The 23,148-nt window shown below is 46.6% G+C and overlaps 2 protein-coding genes across 2 annotated transcripts in view; both read left to right on the top strand.

The window, feature by feature from the left end:
- LOC311492477 (PR domain zinc finger protein 12-like) overlaps positions 1 to 141 on the top strand; it is a gene marked incomplete at its 5' end in the record, with an annotated part of 8,222 nt that extends 8,081 nt beyond the window's left edge. The window contains one exon of the mRNA XM_084550768.1: positions 1 to 141. This exon is cut by the window's left edge and continues 2,180 nt beyond it.
- A 1,770-nt stretch (positions 142 to 1,911) lies between these two features.
- On the top strand, positions 1,912 to 22,851 carry c5 (complement component 5; the record flags this gene model as incomplete). The annotated part of the gene is made up of 41 exons (XM_084552354.1): positions 1,912 to 1,917; positions 3,050 to 3,262; positions 3,354 to 3,507; positions 4,073 to 4,143; positions 4,227 to 4,324; positions 4,403 to 4,485; positions 4,566 to 4,656; positions 4,734 to 4,842; positions 5,144 to 5,276; positions 5,349 to 5,464; positions 5,774 to 5,962; positions 6,039 to 6,242; positions 6,321 to 6,533; positions 6,860 to 7,015; positions 7,156 to 7,282; positions 7,644 to 7,835; positions 8,074 to 8,158; positions 8,583 to 8,665; positions 9,214 to 9,353; positions 10,070 to 10,297; positions 10,795 to 10,855; positions 10,930 to 11,019; positions 12,542 to 12,754; positions 12,822 to 12,897; positions 13,478 to 13,637; positions 13,725 to 13,823; positions 13,906 to 14,077; positions 14,153 to 14,274; positions 14,371 to 14,451; positions 14,547 to 14,699; positions 14,778 to 14,840; positions 14,931 to 15,024; positions 15,431 to 15,470; positions 15,560 to 15,662; positions 15,749 to 15,823; positions 15,935 to 16,040; positions 21,149 to 21,232; positions 21,469 to 21,558; positions 21,835 to 21,927; positions 22,469 to 22,613; positions 22,692 to 22,851. 41 exons carry the CDS (start codon positions 1,912 to 1,914, stop codon positions 22,807 to 22,809), a joined length of 4,929 nt encoding a protein of 1,642 aa, XP_084408480.1. The 3' UTR covers positions 22,810 to 22,851.
- Between the last annotated feature and the right edge of the window lie 297 nt (positions 22,852 to 23,148).

The following is a 23,148-nucleotide window of genomic DNA, read 5'->3' as shown; positions in this document are numbered from 1 at the left end:
ATTGTATAATGATCACAATGGTAGAATGTGATGATGTCCAGGATAAATAAAATGTCCAAAGGTTGAACTGTGTACCTCTGCTCCTGCTAATTTAGCTTCGTCTTCAGTTGACATCACTGGAGCCAGTTGAAGCCTCAGAGGAAACGTCTTCTAGAAACTCTAAACTAAAGTCTAGATTACTTTGAGATAAACCACGACCTGAAGGACTGAGAACCTTCACAGACTGTGGATCATTGGTTCGTTCATTACAAGATGGCTGTTGTGTTTATTACCTGTAGTATCATCATTAATCCACTAGATGGAGGCAGAGGACCACGTATGAAACTGAGACAGAGGGTTCAGAGTGTAACCCCAGATGTGACAGGTTGTTGAGACTTCTGCGTTAAGTTGACCCAGAGGCTACGGTGCCAGACCCTATAGCCCTGTAGCCTGACGTTCACTCCCCCCCCCGCCCCCCCCCGAAAATGTAACTACACATCGCAGCGATGCAGACCACAAGAGCTGTGATTGGTCCAGTTGGTAGTAACGTGTTTCCTCTTTAGTTTTTCCGGCTGCTTCTCCATCTCCGCAATTTTTGGATTGATTGTTTTGGATGAATAAAGATGGAACACATGGAGGAAAGATTAACTGAGGAGGTTCAGAGATACGTTTGTATGACTCATCCATTGTTGAAAGTGAAGCAGGAAGTAGAAACAAAAATGAACCCGACTGGCAAGAAAGACAGTGCCGAGTACTGTTTGGGTGGAGTTGTTACAGAGCGAGTCAGACTGACGTAGGCTACGTAGGTAGGTTACGGTGTCTATGTCCCCCAGAGATACAAACTCTACTTGAGAGCCCAACTGACTCTACAGATGTCAGCTAAAGACGAAGCCAGCTTAGGAAGTGGAGGCACATGTAACTCCCCAGAGAAACCAGTCACCAAGGCATGCTACATATCAATGCTAAGCTAACATTCACTACCAGATGGCTGTGTTGTGTTTGTTATGTGTAGTACCACCATTAGACCACTAGATGGAGACAAAGAGCCACGTATGAACTGAATGCAGGGCTCAGATTCTATCAGGTAAGTCACCATGTGGTGGATAGTTGGTGTAGAATCATGTGGATAGACTCTAAAGGACCCTCTCCAGTCTGGGTTCAGGAGGCAGACCCCCTCAGGACTAAAACTTTCCTCTTTGATAAAGCTGATAGTTGGACTGAACTGTCCCCCCCCCCCCGGGTTTAAAGTCTAATCTTTTAGAGGCAATAGCAAACAACAGCCCACACCCTGTCGTATCACCAATTTACTGGCAGCTAGTTACATCATATTCTGTTAATCATGGTCCCAGTTCATCCTTTCATCCTTTCATCCTTTCAAAGTCCTTTGCTGTCAATAGCAGACTCTAAACTTCTCACTTCTCCAGCAGCAGACATTTAGTTTTAAACTAATCAGACATTATCTATGACTGCTGTTACTCTTCTGGCCATCACCACATTAAGCCCCGCCCCAAACGATCTGATTGGCCAGTCAGAGTCAGTTCCACAGAGAGACTCCAGATAAACTTTACTACATGAACATTAGTGTCCGTGGGAATCTTAGGACCGACCTCCAGACTACGACGGATGCTCTGATATAATCTAGTTACAGAGAGAAATAAAGAAAAGAACAAACCTGACTAATGTAAAGAGAGGAGCTGATGACGGGGAGCCTCAGAGTCAATACTGTGGGGTCAGATCAGAAAACCCCGGCTGAGTAAACTCACCTTTGGGACTAAACAAACACACTCTTACAGGAACTGTCCTGTTGTTTGATGATCCAAGAAGCCAAGAGACGAGCTGATCAATAATCAGGACTGACTGTGTGTTGCTGTCTGCAGGTTTGTCAGTTAGAGATCTGTCTGAGCTCGGTGTGTTTCCTCCTTCGTCTTCAGGATGAAGGTGAGCGTCCTCCTCGTGTGTGCGTGGTGTCTCTGGTGGAAGACGGATGCTGACTCCAGATCGTAAGTCAGTCTTTTAATTATCATCTGCTAAACCTCACAGAGCGTCAGCTGCTTGAAGCTTTGTGGTTTAGAGGTTCACTAGTAGATCTGAGAGAGGCCAGGAACATCAGTGTCCATGCGTCTTCCCTCTAAACAGTTCCTGCTCAAAGCTTTGTGCTGTCTGAAGGTCCAGGACCTTTCAGCTTGGTGCATCCAGCTGTTGATTACACGATTCTTTCTCCATATTTTTCAGCTGACGTGTAAAAACCTGCTACCACAACAAGTTATTTTAGTTTATATTGACTAGAGTCTAGCTAAGCTAACTAATGCTAACGTCAAAGAATGTGATGCTAGTCCAAGTTATTTTAGGTCAGGTGGGGGCCGACCTCCTACTGTCATTGCCACTGCTGTAGTTTACAGTTTGTAATCAGGAGGCTACTTGGATGAGACGCCTCCTAGAAACCCAACAAATCCAGTTCCCTTTGTTTCAGCTTGTTTTATTTTTTGGTTAAACTATAAACTGGACGACTTTAAAGAGCGTCCTCCTTCAACAGAACCATCCTTTAATGTCGGCAAACATTATTGGTTTAGTCTCAGTCACATTATAGTCATTTTTATTTTTTATAGTTTTAGTCAACATTGCATCTTTATCAACTTCTAATTCTTACATTTAGTCAAACTGACCCTAACAACATTAACTTTATGTGTCGTAAACATTAATCAGAGTGTTTCTCTCTGATCAGCTGATGTCTGATCGTTTAGAAGGTTGGATCAGACGTTACAGAGGAAAGAGGAACGATTCATTCCAGGAACTACATCTATGGACAGTTTTAGCTAAATGTTAGATGCTAATCCATTAGCCACTCTACTGTCCACTGTTTAAATATGTGTCTGTCAAAGGTCAGAGGTCAACAGCTTCATGTGAAGATGTGAAGGTCTTACTTCTTTACCTTCATCGTTATCTTAGTGACCGTGATGGAGGCTGCAGAGACATCACAGTGATGCTCCTTCCTCCTCATCTGTAGCCACAGGGCTAGTAGCAGCTAGCTAGCTTCGGTAGCTAACGCTAACTGAGATCATGTCACATTAAGGACGTCTGGTCTCTCAGGTATCTGATAACAGCTCCTCACTCATTGCACCTGGACGCCGTGGAGACAGTGGTGCTGCAGTTGTTTGGTTTCACCAGCGAGGTGACGGTCCACCTCGAGCTGAAGACCTCCATGGCTCCGGACCACGTTCTTCTGGCTAAGGAGGTCGTGACGCTCAATGACCAGAATAAGTACCAGGCCGCCGCCAAAATCCGGGTGAGACATGATCCGTATGTGACTCAAACAGCTGCTAGTTCATCTAATAATAATAATGAATTAATTAATCACTTCCTGTTCGTCTCTCTAGTTGGACCCGGCGAAGCTGGATAAGCATGTGAACAGTGTGATCCTCCATGTGATATCACCTGAGATCAACAAGCATCAGTCGATCGCTGTCAGTCGCTCCAACGGCTTCCTGTTCATCCAGACAGACAAACCACTCTACACCCCCCTTCAGAGCGGTGAGAGACAAAGTTTAGGCCCCGCCTCCTTCATGCTCCTCACTTCCTGATGGTTGAGGTGGTCCTACTACATACATCTGAGTATCAGCCCCCAGAAACTCAGATCCCCACTGACTCCCAGAGGTCATAGGTTCATTTGTGGGTTCTAGGGTGTATGTACTAACTCCAGTGGTTCTGGTTCTTGAGGTCATGTGATCTCATGAACACAGCTGGTCCTTGTCGACTGGATTGTCACATGGTCTTCTATGGGGTTGTCCTTGGTAACGTTTAGAGTCAGGAAGTCTTTTCAGGAAGTCCTTATTAAAACAGGAAGTGGTCATTGTCAGTCAGCTGTTTCTCTTTCAGATGTTCCTGATCTGATCTTAAAGTCAGATGATCCATGCTTAGGTTGTCTTAAATCAGGTGGTCCTCATTCGTGTCCTCTTCAGTTTGTCCTTTTCCACAAACCCTTGTTCAGGTTCAGGTCCATGAAGTCCTCAGAAACCCAATAAATACAGACATAAGTCCTTATCAACCCATAAACCACAGCTCTTCTTCTTCTTCTTCTTCTTGTGTTGGTCTCCAGTCAAAGTGAGGGCGTTCTCTCTGAACCAGGAGCTGAGGCCGGCCAATCGCAGCGTCTTCCTGACCTTCAGGGTGACTCTGGTTTTTCTGTCATCTCAAATGTTTGTTCCTTTCATCAGATTCATTCTCAGGTGAGTCATGTTTGTCCCTGACAGGACCCGGATCATGTGGTAGTGGACATGGTGCAGATGATTGATCTGAACAATGGAATCCCATCCATGCAAAACCCGTTCAGGATCCCCATCAAACCAAAGTAAGGGAGTTAACATGATGACTGAGTGATGGTGGAGACGAGTCCAAGGTGTTTGTAGTGATGTTCCTGTGGTTCCAGGTTGGGTGTTTGGTTCATTGAAGCTTCTTATTCAGACCAGTTCACCACCGCCGCCAGAACAGACTTTGAAGTTAAAGAATACGGTGAGGTTACAGAGTGTGGAGGGTTCCTCTACGGTGAGTTAGAGTCTGTTAATCATTGAACTGCCTCCATCTTGTGTCAGTTCTTCCCAGTATCTCCATCCAAGTGGAACCAGAAGCAAACTACATCAGTTATGGAAGCTTCACCAGTTTCCGCTTCAAAGTCAGAGCCAGGTGAGTGAAGCATCCAGCAGCGTGTTCAGACGTTTAAACCACGTGTTCATGTTAAACCTGCTGCCGTCGGCTCTCAGGTATCTCCACGGGGCTCCGGTCTCTGACGGCGTGGTCCTCCTGCGCTACGGCTACGTCAGAGGCAGCGATGCTCCGTTTATCATCCCCAAATACGTCACCAGAGAGAGGGTAAGGAACACTGAGTCACCAAGACTACCCGGGACGTCCCAGTCAAGTCCTTTATCAACTGTTACTGAGTATTAAGACAATAATTGGTTCTTCTTCAGATTTAGATTCTTCTTCTGAAGTCAGGTAGTTTCCACTTTCCTAACTGAACGCTCTGTAAGACAGAGACGTGTCCTGACCTGTACCAGGCATTAGTTCATGCGAAGACTCTCATTTTCACCTTTAATACCTGTCCTCTGGTTATTTACTTCTTCTGAGTAGCATGTATAGTTTTACAGTTAGTCTGATGTTGTGTGTCCCTCAGCTGTCCTCAAAAGGTGAAGTGGAAGTGACTCTGGACATGCAGACAGTTCTGTCCAAACACGACGGACCGAGAGACCTGACCAGCCTGGTGGGGCGCTACCTGTACATAGCTGTTCTCCTGGAGGAGAGCTCAGGTAGACACCAGTCAGACCTCGGCCCCGTCCCAGCCCCGCCCCTCACATTTTAACCTTCACCTTGTCTGTCAGGTGGCATCACTCAGGAGTCAGAGTTTGCTGCAGTGAAGTTTGTCAAATCGCCGTACCGCCTGAGCCTGGTGTCCACGGCCCCCTTCATCAAACCTGGACTGCCCTACTACATCCAGGTCATAAACAGAAACAACACAGAACATTTAAATATAAGATCTGAACGGAAGTCAATCACATACTGAGTGGGCGTGGCCTATATCATCAGGTCCTGTGGTGTTGTCTAATCGTCAGCTGACTTTCAGCCATGATGGTTTATTTTTTAAATGTTTACTGATCATTAGTTCGTTAGCAACGAATCAACTTCTGATTCAACCAGATTTATACCAGATAGCATGGTTAGCTCGCTGCCTTGTGCTGTGGCTAATATTCAAACTGATTATGTCACACCACATCTGGGGGGGTGATTTCCTGGTTCGTCTCTGCAGGTGGTGGTGAAGGATCACCTGGACAAGCCGGTGAACCGGGTCCCAATACGAGTGGTGGAGCAACAGCTGTTCACAGAAGACGGGGCGGTGACGGACCTGTCCTGTCCTGAGAGGTCCCCGAGTCAATCAGATGGACGGGCCAGCTTCTTCTGTAACACGCCCAGAGGGGGAGTGAAGGCGGCGCTGAAGGTGTGTGTGTGTGTGTGGGGGGAGGGGGTTAAATGTTATATTTACATCACTCTGGTTGTTTACTTGTTGTTGACAGTTTGAGACGGCCGACCCCAACCTGCCCTCCTCCAGCCAGGCCAGTCTGAGTCTGGACGCCGTGGCCTATCACTCTCCCAACCAGCGCTACCTCTACATCGACCCCCCCATCCAGGAGCACGGACTGGTGGTGGGACGCCACACTCAGATCAAGGTGTACTTGGGTGCGCCCTCCTACGTGCCCATCAAGTCTCTCAGCTACCTGGTGAGGAGACGTCGCTCTGGACCGTTTTTACGTCTGTCCTGTTGCTGTAGTAACCGGTGATGTCCCTGCTGTCCTCAGATCCTCTCTAAAGGGAAGATTGTTCATTGGGACGTCCAGAAGTTCGTCTCCAGCTCCGACAACAGACAGACGCTGAACTTCCTGGTGACGGCGTCCATGGTGCCGTCCATCCGGCTGCTGGTCTACTACATCCTGTACGGGGAGGGGGTGTCCGAGCTGACGGCCGACTCCGTCTGGCTGGACGTCACAGATCATTGTGTCAATGGGCTCCAGGTAAATGATCACACTCAGTCACTCAGGTGTCAGTCAGAGGTCCGAGGTCAGAGGTCAATGACTTCATGTAAAGTTCTTAGATGAGACGTCTTTACCTTCATCGTTATCTCAGTGATGAGGCTGCAGAGACATGACACTGATGCTCCTCCTCATCTGTAGCCACAGGGCTAGTAGCAGCTAGCTAGTCCTGGAAGCTAATGCTAACTGGGATCACATGGGCTAATGACCCTTATCCAATCACAGGACAGGGTCTGGTCCACTAACATTCTAGTCTCGTCTCGTTAACATTTCCTGTGTGTGTGTGTGTGTGTGTGTGTGTGTGTCAGACCTCTGTGTCCCTCCCCAGGACAAGGACAAGCTTCAAACCAAAGGACAACCTCCAGCTGGACATCAGGACCAATCAGAACGGTCTGGTGGCTCTGTCAGCCGTAGACTCCGCCCTCTCTGTCCTACGTCCCAACTACAAAGACCCTGTTTCCATGGTAACACAGACGCCATCCTGCTTCCCTGTTTTTATTTTCTCTGTGTGACAGACAGTAAACAGAGACCCTGCTGTTTCCATGGTAACACTATAAAACATTTACCTGAGCAGTCATGTGACACGCTGTACGGTGGCCTGCAGGTTCTGCGTCACATCGAGCGCAGCGACCAGGGCTGTGGAGGGGGCGGCGGCAAAGACAACGCAGACGTGTTCCGATTGGCCGGCCTCACCTTCATCACCAACGCCAACGCCGTGCCGTCCACCAGCAGTACGCTGTCCACTTGTCCACGTGTCCACACGTCCACACGTCACTGTCATTGATTGGCTGGTGGTAATGGAGGGCCCTGATTGGTTGGTTTGTGTGTTGCAGGTGAAGTGTGTCAAGCCGTGGTACGAACCAGACGAGCTGTGACTGACGAGCAGAAAATACAGAAAGGTTCAAGCCACCAGCTTCAGTCTCTGTTCACACGTTCACCTGTTCATCACGAGAGCTGCTGTCATGTAGTTATACTCACTTTATATATTAAAGTATTTAACAGTGTTGTTGACGTCCATCCTTCTGTCCTTGTGTCCTTGTGTCTGTCCTTGTGTCTGTCCTTCTGTCCTTGTGTCCTTCTGTCCTCGTCCAGCCAACTCTTACGGCCGTGTGAAGCCGTGCTGTGATCTGGGGATGAAGTACATCCCAAAGATCATCACCTGTCGTCAGTTTGCTGAGCAGAAGTTCAGGGACAAACCTCTGTGCAGAGACGCCTTCAGAGAGTGTTGTGAGTTCATCCAGGAGAAACTGGACCATGGCGAGACGCTGATACTGGGACGCCACGGTCAGTCTGAACGGATGCTGCTATGAGTCTGGTCCCAGGACACGTTTGTTTATTAATGCTGAAGGTTGAACATTCAACACATCACCTCTAGTTAACAGCTGATCTGTAACTGATCTGGTCTGACTCCAGAGACTAACTCACTGGTTTTATTGTGACTAAATGTTTATCTCAGACTGACGGAGGTCCTGGAGTTTAGGTGGTCCAGGTCTCTGTCCTCAGATCTTTCCTGTGTTTACAGACATGGGTCCAGACTTCGACCAGGCTCCGTCTCTGGTGAGGAGCTACTTTCCAGAGAGCTGGTTGTGGGAGGTTCATCGGGTCAGGTGAAACAAATCAAACACACCTGAGTCTGTGTTTGTTCGGAAGAATCAGTCAAACAATAATAACTACTTCCTTTTCTCTACAGACGTATCCATCAATGTAGTTCACATTTGATCTACAATTACAGCTATTTATTTATTTATTTATTATGTTTTAATCCATGACTTTAATCTGATTTTATATATTCTGGTCACTGTTGATGGCTAACCCCATAATCTGTTGCTTCCAGCTAATCATTCATTACTTTTAGTTTAGTTTAACTTTTAATCAGCAGCTTTTAGTTCAGCTCAGTCTATGATCCATTACTTCAACAGTTCATTGATTGTTGATTTTTATTCACATGAGCTGATGTTTGGATCAAGCTGGTAGAGAGTAGCCCTGGATGGGACGTCCTGTGAGTTTATGATGTTATTATTTTGTTTTTAGATCAGGCCTGACGCCGATCGGTAAAACTCTACCAGACTCTCTCACCACCTGGGACATCAAGGCCGTTGGCATGTTCCCTGACGGTGAGCTTCTTTATTCTACTCAGACCTAGAACATGTTTTTGTCTTGACTTCAGTTCATGGACTTTGCCGATCTGGTTTGTGAAGGATGTGAAGGATGTCCTGCCTCTTAGACTGTAAACCTAGTTTACCTATGGGTACCAATAAAGTAACCTGAACCTGAACCTGAACCTGAATGATCTTGGTACCTCCGTGCTTCACCATGAATATGGTTTCTCTGGTGATCGTTGGTTGTTTCTGTGACAAACATACCACACCAAAATGTTATGTTGCTTGTTTCACTGGGTTGATTGAATACAAGAGGGTCGTGTCTGTGAAGGTTCTCGTTTACCCCAAAAACAACGAGGCACAAGGAGACGTCTGGTGGAAGTCTTCAGTTCTCAGAGACCGATGGGGGGTTGGGCTTTGAATAGGAACATCAGAGACTGAGTTGGATCAGCGGCTAAACGTTGGGAGGTCGGGGTTAATGGATCGGTGTACATGTGGACAAGGTACATGTGACTGTTTATCATCCATCTGTCGATAAAGTTGGATGAAACTGTCTCCTCCAGGTATTTGTGTTGCTGAGCCGGTCCAGGTGTCGGTCAGTCTGCCGCTCAGCGTTGACGTCCCGTTGCCCTATCAGGTCGTCAGAGGAGAGCAGCTGGAGCTCAGCGGCTCAGTTTACAACCGGCAGGAGGACAGAATCAGGGTAGGAGCCACACTCAACTACATATCCCATGATCCTCTCTGGTTACGTTAGTAGAAAGAACCTATAGTCTAATATTAACTTCTTCCTTTTAGACTACACAATCAAATGAAGGTTTCTTTACTTTTCAGTTTTGTTTGTTACTGGTTTTAAAAGTAAATTTGAAAAATAAAAAAACAAAATGCACCGACCGGCCGCCATCTTGGCTCAGACCTATCAACACAGCTCAAACAATCCTCACATGTATATTTGATAGTTTGATCAGATCTGAGTTTTTTTCTTCTCCCGGTTGTTGGCGTCTCTTCATTCAGTTCATCAGAGGAATGTTTTTACTGGGATGGATCTAACTCTCCTTAGACAGATGGGTTCCTCCTTATGAGCTGGTTCTGGTTCTGGTTCTGGTTCTGCTCAAGGTCGCCTTCAGGCTTGCTCTGGAGGTTTCAGGCCGGGTTTTGTAAAGCGTCTTGTTATTGACGCTATATAAATAAAATTGAATTGAACTGAATTGAATCTTTACACAGAGAGAGGAGGAACTGGTGTAGTGTATAGTGTAGTGAGGTAGAACGTATAAAACTGTACATAAAATGTACAATACTAAACAATATACTAATATAATATGGATATGAAGATGTGTGGTAAAATAAAATGTAATATTTTTATAAATGCTGTCAAGAATATCAGAGCTATGTAAATGATGAAGTACTTTCTACCTGTGTCAGTACTGTGTGACGCTGACCGTCGGCCCGGCCATCTGTCTGCTGCATTCACTGCCCACCGACGATGGGCAGCACTCCACGGCCTGTACCTGGCGCTACCTGTCTGCAGAGGGGGTGGACAAGGTGACGTTCACCCTGCTGGGCCTGGAGCCTGGAGAACACACCCTGACCTTCACCCTGAGGACCTACCGTCGAAAAGCAGACATCCTGGAGAAGAAGCTACGAGTGGTGGTGGGTACCTGGAGGAAGGTGGTGATGAACTCAGACACAAACCTCCTCCATCACATCAGCTTTAGTCCATTACCTTTAACTTATTAATAAATACATTTAGCTAACCATATAAACTGAGTTAACTTTTGTTCATTTGAACCTTTTATCTGACTGGCCCAGCACATCGTTGCTAGAATCAGTTTCCAACAGAGAGACTCCAGATAAACATGATGCTACTCCAGGCTAGCTTCCAGGCTAGCTTCCAGGCTAGCATCCAGGTTAGCTTCCAGGCTAGCATCCAGGCTAGCATCCAGGCTAGCTTCCAGGCTAGCTTCCAGGCTAGCATCCAGGTTAGCTTCCAGGCTAGCATCCAGGCTAGCTTCCAGATGTAAATGTGGATCAAATCAGAAGAATGGAAATAACAAAACCAATGACTGCATTAGAGATCTCCATCCAGGGATACTTCCTGACTCCTCTAAAACACTTTTCCTAACATTCAGTCTTAATGTTGTTTGCAGCCTGAAGGAGTGAGACAGGAGGAGTACTCTGCTGGGACTCTGGACCCACAGGGAGTCTATGGTACGTTGAGGTCTGCTATGATCCCACCGCTCAGTTTAATGAGGTCAGTCTGTTCAGGGCTGGTTCTGTTGTAGGGACGGAGAAGAGAAACGTGGAGCTGAAGAACAAACCACCGGCAAACATGGTTCCCAACTCAGTCGTGGAGAGAATGCTGACTATCAACGGTGAGATGAGATGAGATGAGATGAGATGATGATGATGATGATGATGATGATGATGCGATGATGATGAGATGAGATGAGATAAGATGTGATGAGATATGATGTGATGAGATGAGATGAGATGATGAGAAGTTGAGATGAGATGAGAAGTTGAGATGAGATGATGAGATGATGTGATGAGAAGATGAGATGAGATGATGTGATGATGTGATGAGAAGATGAGATGAGATGAGATGAGATGAGATGAGATGAGATGATGAGATGATGTGATGATGTGATGAGAAGATGAGATGAGATGAGATGAGATGATGTGATGATGTGATGAGAAGATGAGATGAGATGAGATGAGATGAGATGAGATGATGAGATGATGTGATGAGAAGATGAGATGAGATGATGAGATGATGAGATGATGTGATGAGAAGATGAGATGAGATGATGAGATGATGAGATGATGTGATGATGTGATGAGAAGTTGAGATGAGATGATGAGATGATGTGATGAGAAGATGAGATGAGATGATGTGATGATGTGATGAGAAGATGAGATGAGATGAGATGAGATGAGATGAGATGATGAGATGATGTGATGATGTGATGAGAAGATGAGATGAGATGAGATGAGATGATGTGATGATGTGATGAGAAGATGAGATGAGATGAGATGAGATGATGAGATGATGTGATGAGAAGATGAGATGAGATGATGAGATGATGAGATGATGTGATGAGAAGATGAGATGAGATGATGAGATGATGAGATGATGTGATGATGTGATGAGAAGATGAGATGAGATGATGAGATGATGAGATGAGATGAGATGAGATGGTGAGATGGTGAGATGATGAGATGAGAAGATGAGATGATGAGATGATGAGATGAGATGATGATGATGATGAGATGAGATGATGATGATGATGAGATGATGATGAGATGAGATGATGATGAGATGAGATGATGATGAGATGAGATGAGATGATGATGATTAGATGAGATGAGATGAGATGAGATGATGAGATGAGATGAGATGAGATGAGATGAGATGATGATGGTGATGAGATGATGATGAGATGAGATGATGATGAGATGAGATGAGATGATGATGATTAGATGAGATGAGATGAGATGATGAGATGAGATGAGATGAGATGAGATGAGATGATGAGATGAGATGAGATGAGATGAGATGAGATGATGATGTGATGAGATGAGATGAGATGAGATGATGAGATGAGATGAGATGAGATGAGATGATGATGATTAGATGATGAGATGAGATGAGATGAGATGATGAGATGAGATGAGATGAGATGAGATGAGATGATGATGTGATGAGATGAGATGAGATGAGATGATGAGATGAGATGAGATGAGATGATGATGATTAGATGATGATGATGAGATGAGATGAGATGAGATGATGATGAGATGAGATGAGATGAGATGATGATGATGAGATGAGATGAGATGATGAGATGATGATGAGATGGGACCATGTCTGAAGGTGGATGTGTTCTGTTCCAGGGGAGGTTATAGGTGAAGCTGTCTCCATCATAAACAACCCCGACGGCCTCCGACAGCTCATCAACCTGCCGGCCGGCTCTGCGGAGGCGGAGCTCGCCGGGCTCCTCCCTCTCATCCAGGTGTACCAGTACCTGGAGAAAACCCGTAGCTGGGACGTGCTGGGACGGAACATCGACAAGAGTTCGGCCGACATGAGACAGAAGATCAAGGAGGGTGAGGAGGCGTTCAAGAGACGGGACGGGAAGAAAGAAGCGTTCATTAACGGAGTGTTTGTGTTCAGGTCTGGTCGGCATCAGCTCCTTCAGAGGTGGAGACTCCAGCTACAGCATGTGGATGAAGAGAGAACCCAGCACCTGGTACCTCAGCTCCAGTCACACCCCCGGCCATTCATTCATTCATTCATTCATTCATTCATTAGTGGGTTTAACTGGAGGTTTGACCCTGAACAACAGCAGAGCAGCATTCTACGATTTGGACAAATTTTCTCATTTAATGTTTTTATTAATGATTAGATTAATACTGAGGACATCAACACATGTCTGATTATGTTTTAGATTTTAGATCTAATCACCTGGACTAGTCCAGAACTAGTTCCCAGAGGAGTTGAGCTCTTGTTGGCTTTACTCTGTGGTCCAACCCGTCCAGAACCATCTCAGCTGGGTTCAGGTCATGTGACGCCGCGCTCCATCACTTGTCATTTTACTACTCTCCATTGATACCAAGCATCAATAGCCTCAGCTAACCAGCTAGCCTCAGCTAACCAGCTAGCCTCAGCTAACAGAGAGAACAGGCAGACAAACATTGAGTTTCTCAGTCATCATGTCAGAGTTTCTTTTTCTGTCTCAATATTTCATTAAATCCAAAAACAGCTGAGAGCTAAAGTAACTGATATAGTTGTAGACGTTTACCTGCTGATTGTCCTGATGATGTTTTCAGGTTGACAGCTCTGGTGGTGAAGACTCTGTCGATGGCGGACGACATCGTCTCTGTCAGTCATCAGTCTCTCTCAGAGTCAGTGTCCTATTTGATCTACAAGACTCAGCAAAGGGACGGATCCTTTATCGACACATCCTCCATCAAACCCAACAAAGCCATGGTCAAGACACTCTTCCTCCTCCTCCTCTTCCTCTTCCTCTTCCTCGTCCTCGTCTCTTGATTTTTGCATGTTTTTTGTTTCCTGCAGGCGGCTGGTGGCGTCGATCGGTCGGTGTACCTGACATCCTTCGTGTTGATCGCCTTGTACCGAGCGACGAGGATCCAAGACCCGATCCTGCAGCTCCAAGTGAGAACTGATCCCACGCCACGCATCCCATAATTCCCTTTACATCACATGACCTCCCCTCAAATCTCTTCTCCTCGCGCAGTTCCAAGAGACCAGCATGAGATCAGCAGCGGACTACATTTCCCAGCATGCCCTGGAGGTGAAGAGCTTGTATGTGCGCTCCGTGGCGGCCTACGCTCTGACCCTGTACGACGCCAACGACATCATGGCCTTCCAGCTGATGGACGGCTTGGAGAAGAAGGCCCGGCAGAAAGGTGTCTGTCCTCTTAACAGTCACTAACGGTCCACCAGGATGGACACAAGCTGATGGACACACTGTCTCTGTCCAGGTCACCCCGCTGTCCTCAGGTACTGGCAGGAATCCACAGAGGCTGGTTGGCTGAAACCAGATGAATCCAGTGGTCAGACGTTGGAGATGACAGCGTACGTCCTCCTGACCGTCCTGCTCAAGGTGACGCTACTTCCTGTTTTTATTATCTGTACTTCCTGTCTCTGTAGAGGACAGTGTCTCTGTAGTCTGTCCAACCTTGTGTCTTTTGTCTTAAAGGGGAGGGTCCACTATGCCACACCCATCCTGTCCTGGCTGACACAGGATCAGCACTATGGACAGGGTTTCTACTCAGTCCAGGTAACAATGTCCCCTCTGGACAGGGTCCACTAAAACATGGGGGGACATTCCTGAAACAAACAGATTTTTTTCTGGTGACCTTTGACCTCCCTCAGGACCTGGCGTTGACGCTGGAGGCGGTGACGGAGTACAGCAGCCTCATGTCTCGGGCCATCCTCGATCAGGACATCATCATCCGCTACAAGAGGAAGGGACGGCTGGGATCCGTCCTCATCAACCAGACCCATCCTGTGGCCACGCCCATCCTGGTGAGACAGACAGGGACAGAGTGAGACATGTCTTCTTCTCTTCTTTCTCTTCTTCTACTGTTTTCTTCCGTCTCCTAGATAACGAAGAATGATGACATCAGCGTGTACACAGGTTTTGGGAAGGGCGTGTCCAGTGTGAAGGTGGGTGGGGCTTAGTTCTCTTCCTTCATTCATTCTAATTGGCTCCAGGAATCTTCCCAGAATGCCTTTCACCTCGTCCTGTGTTTCCAGTTGAAGACGGTTTACTACCAGACCACGGCGTCCACGCAGACCAGATGTCACTTTGACACCAGCATCGAGGTGTCCGGGGCCGACGTCTCTGACAGTACGCCTCTACGTCTCCATGTCCCTCTGTCTCAATGCCCCTCTGTCTCCACGTCTCCACGTCCCCATGTCCATCTGTCTCCACGTCTCCATGTCCCTCTGTCTCATTGTCTCCATGACCCTCTGTCCCCATGTCGCTCTGTCTCCATGTCTCCATGTCCATCTGTCTCCACGTCTCCATGTCCCTCTGTCTCAATGTCCCTCTGTCTCCACGTCCCCATGTTCCTCTGACTCCATGTCTCCATGTCCCTCTGTCTCATTGTCTCCATGACCCTCTGTCCCCATGTCGCTCTGTCTCCATGTCTCCATGTCCATCTGTCTCCACGTCTCCATGTCCCTCTGTCTTCAGACTCATTTAGTTCAGATCCCTGTGTCTCCATGGTGACGTTGTTGGTTCTCGTCCTCAGATCCCACCGTGACGTCCCCTCACCTGGTCGCCTGTGTGAAGTAAGAAAACTGATCATTAATAATTGACAGAGACTCTGTAGCTGGTGGACATGGACGTGGACATGGACGCTGTGGACTTTATGTTTCAGGTATAAACCTCCTCCCAACGAGGTCTTCACAGAGTCTGGTCTGACCGTGATGAAGATCCAGCTACCGACAGGTGTGGAGGCTCACCTGGAGGACCTGAGACCGGTGAGGTAGACTTGTAGGGGACAATGTCTCTGTAGAGGACAGTGTCTCTGGGCTTGGGTCTGATCAATGACTTGAATCTGTTTCAGTTCAGAGACGCTGATGAACCGGTCGTCTCTCACTACGAGCTCCAGGGCAGCACCGTGATCATCCAGATGGACACTGTGAGTCATGACCACGTCCAACGAGAGACAGTGTCCTTCATTCCTGTCTGATCATTGATCTAAAGACCAGGTCCTCTCATGTCCAGTAATGAATGTGTCTCTTCCTGTCAGGTTCCCTCCAGCACCTTCCTGTGCGTTGGTTTTCGGGTCAGGACCACGTTCACAGTGGGCGGAGTCACTGAGTCTCTGTTCAGTGTCAGCGAGCTCCAGGACAAAGGTAAGAGTCAGGACCTGCAGTGCATGCTGGGAGTTTAACGACCTAAACGAGCCTTCACTATGACATCTGAATAAAATAAGCTCCACGTTCTCTCTTTGTTAGCATCAGTTAGCATCAGTTAGCATCAGTTAGCAGAGCAGAGAGAGTCTAGGTTGGACATGGCTCCTAGAGTCAAAAGACACATGTCCTGGGTTTGGTCTCTGTTGCGATAGACTACTCACACTGTTAATAATCTATCCTGTACGACAAACCGGATACCAGCACCGTAACTTTGTAGCTGTCTGTAGCTCCGCTACTCTTTATTTCCCTCACTCCGGCAACAGTAACCATGGACATACATTTGTAACATTCTACTCCGGTACTGGAGTTTCAGAATAAAAGCATAGCATGGAACATCATGGAATATTACATCTCCCTTCAACAAAAAAAATAAGCTGTGCATATGCAAGTCACAAATAACAAATATAATAAATACTTTGACTACATCAAATAACACAGTAGCCTATGCTGCTATCTCAAGTGTTCCATACAAATGTTCTATTGTGATGTTTAGGAACATCCACATACCAAATGTGTCTTATTCTTTCAAGGACATTTTTTTTTTTTTTTTTTTTCAAAACACAAGTTAAAAATTCATTCATTTTCGTTTAGATGCATATTCAAATTCAATTTTCATTCAAAATGCAATATTCAATTTCACAGCAACATGACATACATTTTTTTTTTTTTTTTTTTTCAAATAAGTTAGTTTATAAGTCAAAGGCTTTCCTTGGCTTAATCACACGGCCGTATCTGGTACGATAAGGCCCCGAGTGATCTGGCTCACTCACAGACACAGGTTGTTGCTGTTCATTTTCTGTGTCTCGTCCAGCGTCGTCCTCACTGATCTCTGGCTGCTGTATGACAGGTGTGTTGTTGTTGATCAGATGACGTCGGTTGCGCCTGAAAGTCTGTCCATCGCCAGTTCTGATGTGGTAGCTACGTGGTGTTTCAGCTGGTTGGATGACTGTTGCTGGTTTCCATGTGCCATCTCCTTGCTGGAAACGGATGGGTGCCCCGGCATGTAGTGGTGATAAGGGTTTTGTAGATCTGCTGTAGTGCTCTTTTTGGCGCTGTTGGCAGCTCTCTCTCCTTGCTCGTACAGTGTCCTGGGCGGTTACCTGAGGTCGTAGTTGTTGAGTTGTGTTGGGCAGGATGGAGCGTAGCCTGCGACTCATCAGGATTTGAGCTGGTGATTTGAGTCCATCAACTGGAGTGTTTCTGTACTCCAGCAGGCTGAGGTACGGGTCTCTCTTGTCCTCCTTGGCCTTGGTGAAGATCCGCTTCGCAGTCTGAACAGTCTTTTCTGCAAGGCCGTTGCTCTGCGGATGATGTGGGCTTGAGGTGACATGCTGGAATCCCCATGAGTCTGCAAATTGTTTAAACTCATGTGAGCGGTAGCATGGCCCGTTGTCACTAATCACTTTTTTTGGGATGCCATGCCTTGCAAATACTGCTTTCATTCTGTGAATGACAGCATTGGTGGTGATGTGTGTTAGGCGTTCTACCTCAAAGTACCTGCTGAGGTAGTCACAGATCACTATATAGTTCTCTGAGTTCCATGAGAATAGGTCTGTTCCTACAGTCTCCCACGGGTTCTCTGGAATCTCATGTGAGAGCATGGGCTCCTTTGTGTTGGCGCTGCGGTGTGTTTGGCAGATGTCACATTGTTTAACCATTTCTTCTATCTGCTGACTCATGCCTGGCCAAAACATAACGTCCCGTGCTCTGTGCTTGCTTTTCTCCACTCCAAAGTGTCCAGTGTGTATGCAGCGTAACATGTGAGGTCTGAGGCTGTGTGGAATGATGATCTTCTCACCTTTTAGAAGGATGCCCTCAGCCTCAGTGATTTCATCACGGTGGTTCCAATACTCACTGACATGTGGGTGGCACTTTTTTCTTGTCTCCGGCCAGCCTGACCAGATGACCTGCTTGAGAGTGGACAGTTGCTCGTCTTGAGCAGTTGCTGTTCTGATGTCGTTCATCCTGTCTGCGCTTACAGGTGCTGCACTGATGACTGTGTGTATCTGAGTCTCCATAGCTTCAGATAGTGAGCTGTCCTCATCATCCATGGACTTCCTGGACAATGTGTCGGCCACCGGGATTTCCTTGCCCGGCTTGTGGATGAGAGTGATGCTGTATTTCTGCAGTGCCAGCATCATGCGCTGTAGACGTGGTGGTGCAAGGGCTAGTGGTTTTCGGAGTATGGACTCCAGTGGTTTGTGGTCTGACTCCACAGTTACATTTCGCCCATAGAGGTACTCGTGAAACCTCCTACACCCAAATAAAACTGCATACAGTTCCTTCTCTATTTGGGCGTAATTCTGCTCTGTCTTATTAAGCAGCTTTGATGCATATGTAACTGGCCTGCCTTCCTGCATGATGGTTGCACCCAGGCCATTTTTTGATGCATCTACTTGCAGTGTCACTTCTTTTTCAGGATCGAAGTAGGCCAACACCGGCCCTGGCTCCGCTGTGATGATCTCCTTCATCCGCTGGAATGCACTCTCGTGTGTATTGTTCCACTTGAACTCTGTGTCCTCCTTCAGTAGCTGTCTTAGTGGTGCTGTTACCTCAGATAGATTGGGAGCAAACCTAGCTAAGTAAGTCACCATACCAAGAACAGTGTCCAACTCTGCCTCACTTTTGGGCGGTGACATCTCTCTGATTGCTTTCACTTTAAGTGGGTCTGGTCTTAGGCCGTCTGCTGTCAGCCTATGTCCAAAGTAGCTCACTTCAGGAACGCAGATGCGACACTTCTCGGGATTCAGTCTCATTCCTCGCTCTCTGGTCCTGCTGAGCATTGCTCTGAGGTTGCGGTCGTGTTCCTCCTTTGTTTTTCCAAAAACAACGATGTCATCAACTATCCCAGCCACGCCCCTAAGGCCTTCATATGTCTCATCTACTCGCCTCTGAAACTCATCTTGGGCTGATACAATGCCAAAGGGTAGCCTGAGAAAGCGATATCTACCGCATGTAGTGTTAAATGTGGTGAGTAGCGATGACTCCTCGCTTAACTTAATAGCCCAATAGCCTGATCTCGCATCTAAGATGCTGAAAAACTTTGCCCCTGTTAACTTGGATGTTACATCCTCAAGTGTGGGTAGGGGGTAGTGTGGCCTCATTATTGCCTTATTTAAGGGTCTTGGGTCCAGGCATATTCTAAGCTTGCCTGTCTTTGGTTTCTCACACACTACTAAGGCATTAACCCACTGTGTAGGCTCAGTTACTTTACAGATTATGCCTTCTCTCTCCATGTTGTCTAACTCTGTTTTTAGACGATCTTTTAGTGCAAATGGTACTCTGCGTGGTGGACAAACCACTGGTGCTACCTCTGGGTCAATAGTGAAACTACATTCACCTGGGAATGTGCCGATGCCTTTAAAAACATCTGCATACTCACTAAAAATGTTGTCTGACTGAGTGGTTCTCTCTTTGTCACTGCTCACTGCATATATTACTTTAATTAGCCCTAGCGCTTTACATGCTCTGAAGCCTAGGATAGGGGGGCCATTACAGTTCACTACATAGAACTTCTGGATGGTTGACCTCTCTTTATACCTCCCTTCTATGTTGCAGTAGCCTTTCACTTCAAGTGAGTGTCCCCCATAGCCTGTTAACCTATGATCTGGGGCTTTTAACTGTGTTTTGGGCATGAGCGTGGCAAAGACAGCGGCTGGGATTATGCTGGCTTGAGCTCCAGTGTCCAGCTTGAACTTCAGCTGTCGGTTCTGTGGTCCCAGTCCGATGTCTGTATATGCACTTTCCTCATCCTCTTCCTCTGCAGTAACAGTGTCCACATACAGCTCAGAATCGTAGTCCTCATCGACCTCTTCAACAGTGTGAACGTTCTTGTATCTTCCTCTATTCTGAGTCTGAGGCTTTGTTTTACACACTCTTGCATAGTGGTTGAACTTCTTGCACTTCATACACTGCTTGCCTTTTGCAGGGCACTCTGCTGTGTAGTTGTGGTTTCCTCCGCACATACTACAGGCTTTCTCCTGAGTTTTCTGGTAGTCATTTGCCTTGTTACTAGCACCTCTCCTGGCCCCTGGCTTTACCATCTTGTGGTGGACTGCATGCACTTGACATTCATTTGCCATAGCCTTTAACTGTGCTTGTGATAGTTCATGGGAGCGCGCTATGTCTATTGCTTTCTCCAGCGTCAGCTCCGGTCCGTTGCTAAGCAACTTCTCTCGCACTCTAGGTGAGTTGGTGGCGAACACTATACGGTCCCTGACCATTTCATCACTGTTTGCGTAGCCACAGTCCTTCACAAGCAACTTCAGTTCAGTCACAAAATGTTCAAAAGACTCACTGCTTCCTTGTGTCTTCTCATGGAACTTGTACCTGGCAAAGATGGGGTTTGCTTTAGGGGTGAGGTACTCCGTGAATCTGTCGTAGTACGTCTTTAACGTCTTCGCCTCGTCAGCCGTTAGTGTCCAAGTGTTGCTGATGTCGCGTCCTTTATCACCGATCCACAGCAGAAGAAAGCTGCATTTCTCCTCTTCTGACTTTGCCTTAAGTGGTCCGGTAAACATGAGCTCGACGTGTTGTCGAAATCTCCGCCATCCATCCGGTAAATTGGTCGAGTCCCAATCCATTTTGGGGGTAGGAACACCGAAGGCTTCCATTTCTTCTTACCGTTGTTTTTTTTCTTTTCAGCGACACACTTTCACCGACACTTTTTCACGTCTTCCTTTTTTTTTTTTTTTTTTTTTTTTTTTACGCGGCGGGTCCGTAGTCTAGCGACTAGTCTCTGACACCATGTTGCGATAGACTACTCACACTGTTAATAATCTATCCTGTACGACAAACCGGATACCAGCACCGTAACTTTGTAGCTGTCTGTAGCTCCGCTACTCTTTATTTCTTTTATCACTCCGGCAACAGTAACCATGGACATACATTTGTAACATTCTACTCCGGTACTGGAGTTTCAGAATAAAAGCATAGCATGGAACATCATGGAATATTACAGTCTCAGAGGCAGCAGCTTGTTAATAAAAACATTAAATAATCCTGTGAACAGATGAAACGTCTCTTTGTCTTTGTCTTTGTCTTTGCAGGCAGCCTGTGCACCAAACAGTTCTCCTTCCAGGAGCAGAAGCTACAGCGCCTCTGTGTGGGCGACCAGTGTCAGTGCATGTTAGGTAACGCCCCGCCCTGTTTACTCTTTACTTACTGGAGCGTGTTATTAGTGTCATGTTAACGTGTTGTTAGCATGTTGTTAGCATGTTAGCATGTTGTTAGCATGTAATTAGTGTCATGTTAACGTGTTGTTAGCGTGTTAACATGTTGTTAGCGTGTTGTTAGTGTCATGTTAACGTGTTGTTAGCATGTTGTTAATGCATTGTTAGCATGGTGCTAATGTGTGGTTGCTGTGTAGCGGCGTGTGCGGCCTACAGAGGACAGGTGGACTCGACTCTGACAGAAGACGATCGTAAAGCGGAGATATGTCAACCACGCATCAGATACGGTGAGAGACACCTGAACTACAGCACTGGTTACCATGACAACGATGTCAGTCTGAACATGTACAACATCAGCTGATGATCAGCTGATCACAGGTCTTATTTCTGAGTTGGTTGTGGCATGAGTCAAATAATAATTCACAGAAATCAGTTTTTACAGTGTAGCTGACAATCTGGTAAACAATCTCCATGGCAACAACAACAACAATAATAATACTAACAATAACAATGATAACAATAATAATAATAATAATAAGAGGGCGTTTGTGTGCCTGCTGCAGCCTACAGGTTGGTGGTGAAGTCTTCTACACCAGAAGGAGACTTTCTGACCTACACGGCCACCGTAGAGGAAGTCCTGAAGAGGCCGGATGTAGGTGAGAACTTTAAACACCTGGGGCCTCATGTACGGAGGCTGCGTGCGTACAAAAACGTTCCGTACGTTCTCGTTCACGTAAAAGTTCAGAGGTATCAGAGGTAAATGTCCGTGAACTTGTCCGTTCCTTCACCAACGTCATGTCTGGCGTACGCTGGCTTCTACAGCTGTTGGTCCTCTGGAGACACTTAGAGGTGATGATGCTGGGAAACTGTCATCAATGTGAAAACTATTAGTCCGACCGGTCGACCCTGAGCAGAGCCATGCCAGCTGTGTGGGCGGAGTTATCCTCATGTCAGCCAGGTAGATCAAATACGTTTTAGAAGGAAATCCACTCAAGTCTTTGTACGTGAGGCCTCAGGTGAGTGGAGCGAGTCTGCAGGATTAAATGTGTGAATGTTGGACAGCGCTGGCTGGGAGGAGTCCACGAGGTGAAATAAAATGAAGGAGTCCAGAGTCTCGTTGCCTTTTAGCCTCTTCAGCTCCTAGTTGAGTTTTTTTCTTCCTCAGATTTGTTGTTTGTGTGTTTGTGGTGTCTCCAGGTGTGGAGTTGGAGGCAGTGGCTCAAGGTACGGAGGTGGAGCTGGTGAAGAAGGCCACCTGCAGCGGGGTGGACATCCAGCACAACAAACAGTACCTGGTGATGGGAACCAGCGGGTCAGAGGTCGCGCTCGCCCAGGGTTTCAAGTCAGTCTCTCTCTCTGTCTCTCTTCCTCTTCTTCTCTTTTTATTGTGGTGCTGACCCGCTGTGGTGTGTTGGTGCAGGTATCGTCTTCCTCTGGACTCGGACGCCCTGGTGGAGGCGTGGCCTAAGGACTGCAGCGCCGAGTGTTCGGCGCTGGGTGGGCTGGCTCTGGAGCTGCAGCTGTTTGGCTGTTCCTGATTCACCGTGACGTTATCAGCTGACTGTCTAGATGTAAATGTGTTTGTTTCATAATGTGACAATAAAGGTTCAAACTGTTCAACATGTCGTTATAAATCATTTGACATAATAAAATCGAATTAAAAATGATTTTGTTTCTTTTTTCTTTGTGTCAATAAATGAACAAAAAATAAATCAATGTTGAAATAAATAAATAAATAAATACTATTCTAGTTTAAACACATTAAGTTTTGTCTGCTGTAAGTTTATATAACTACTAACTAATTAATATATATATAAATAAATTGATTCATACATAAGTTGAGATTTGCAATATATGTATTAAGTAATTTAATAACG

This window comes from Chelon labrosus, assembly GCF_963514085.1.
Source record: "Chelon labrosus genome assembly, chromosome: 9".
Classification (NCBI taxonomy): domain Eukaryota; kingdom Metazoa; phylum Chordata; class Actinopteri; order Mugiliformes; family Mugilidae; genus Chelon; species Chelon labrosus.
This window is presented reverse-complemented; position numbering and strand designations above follow the sequence as displayed.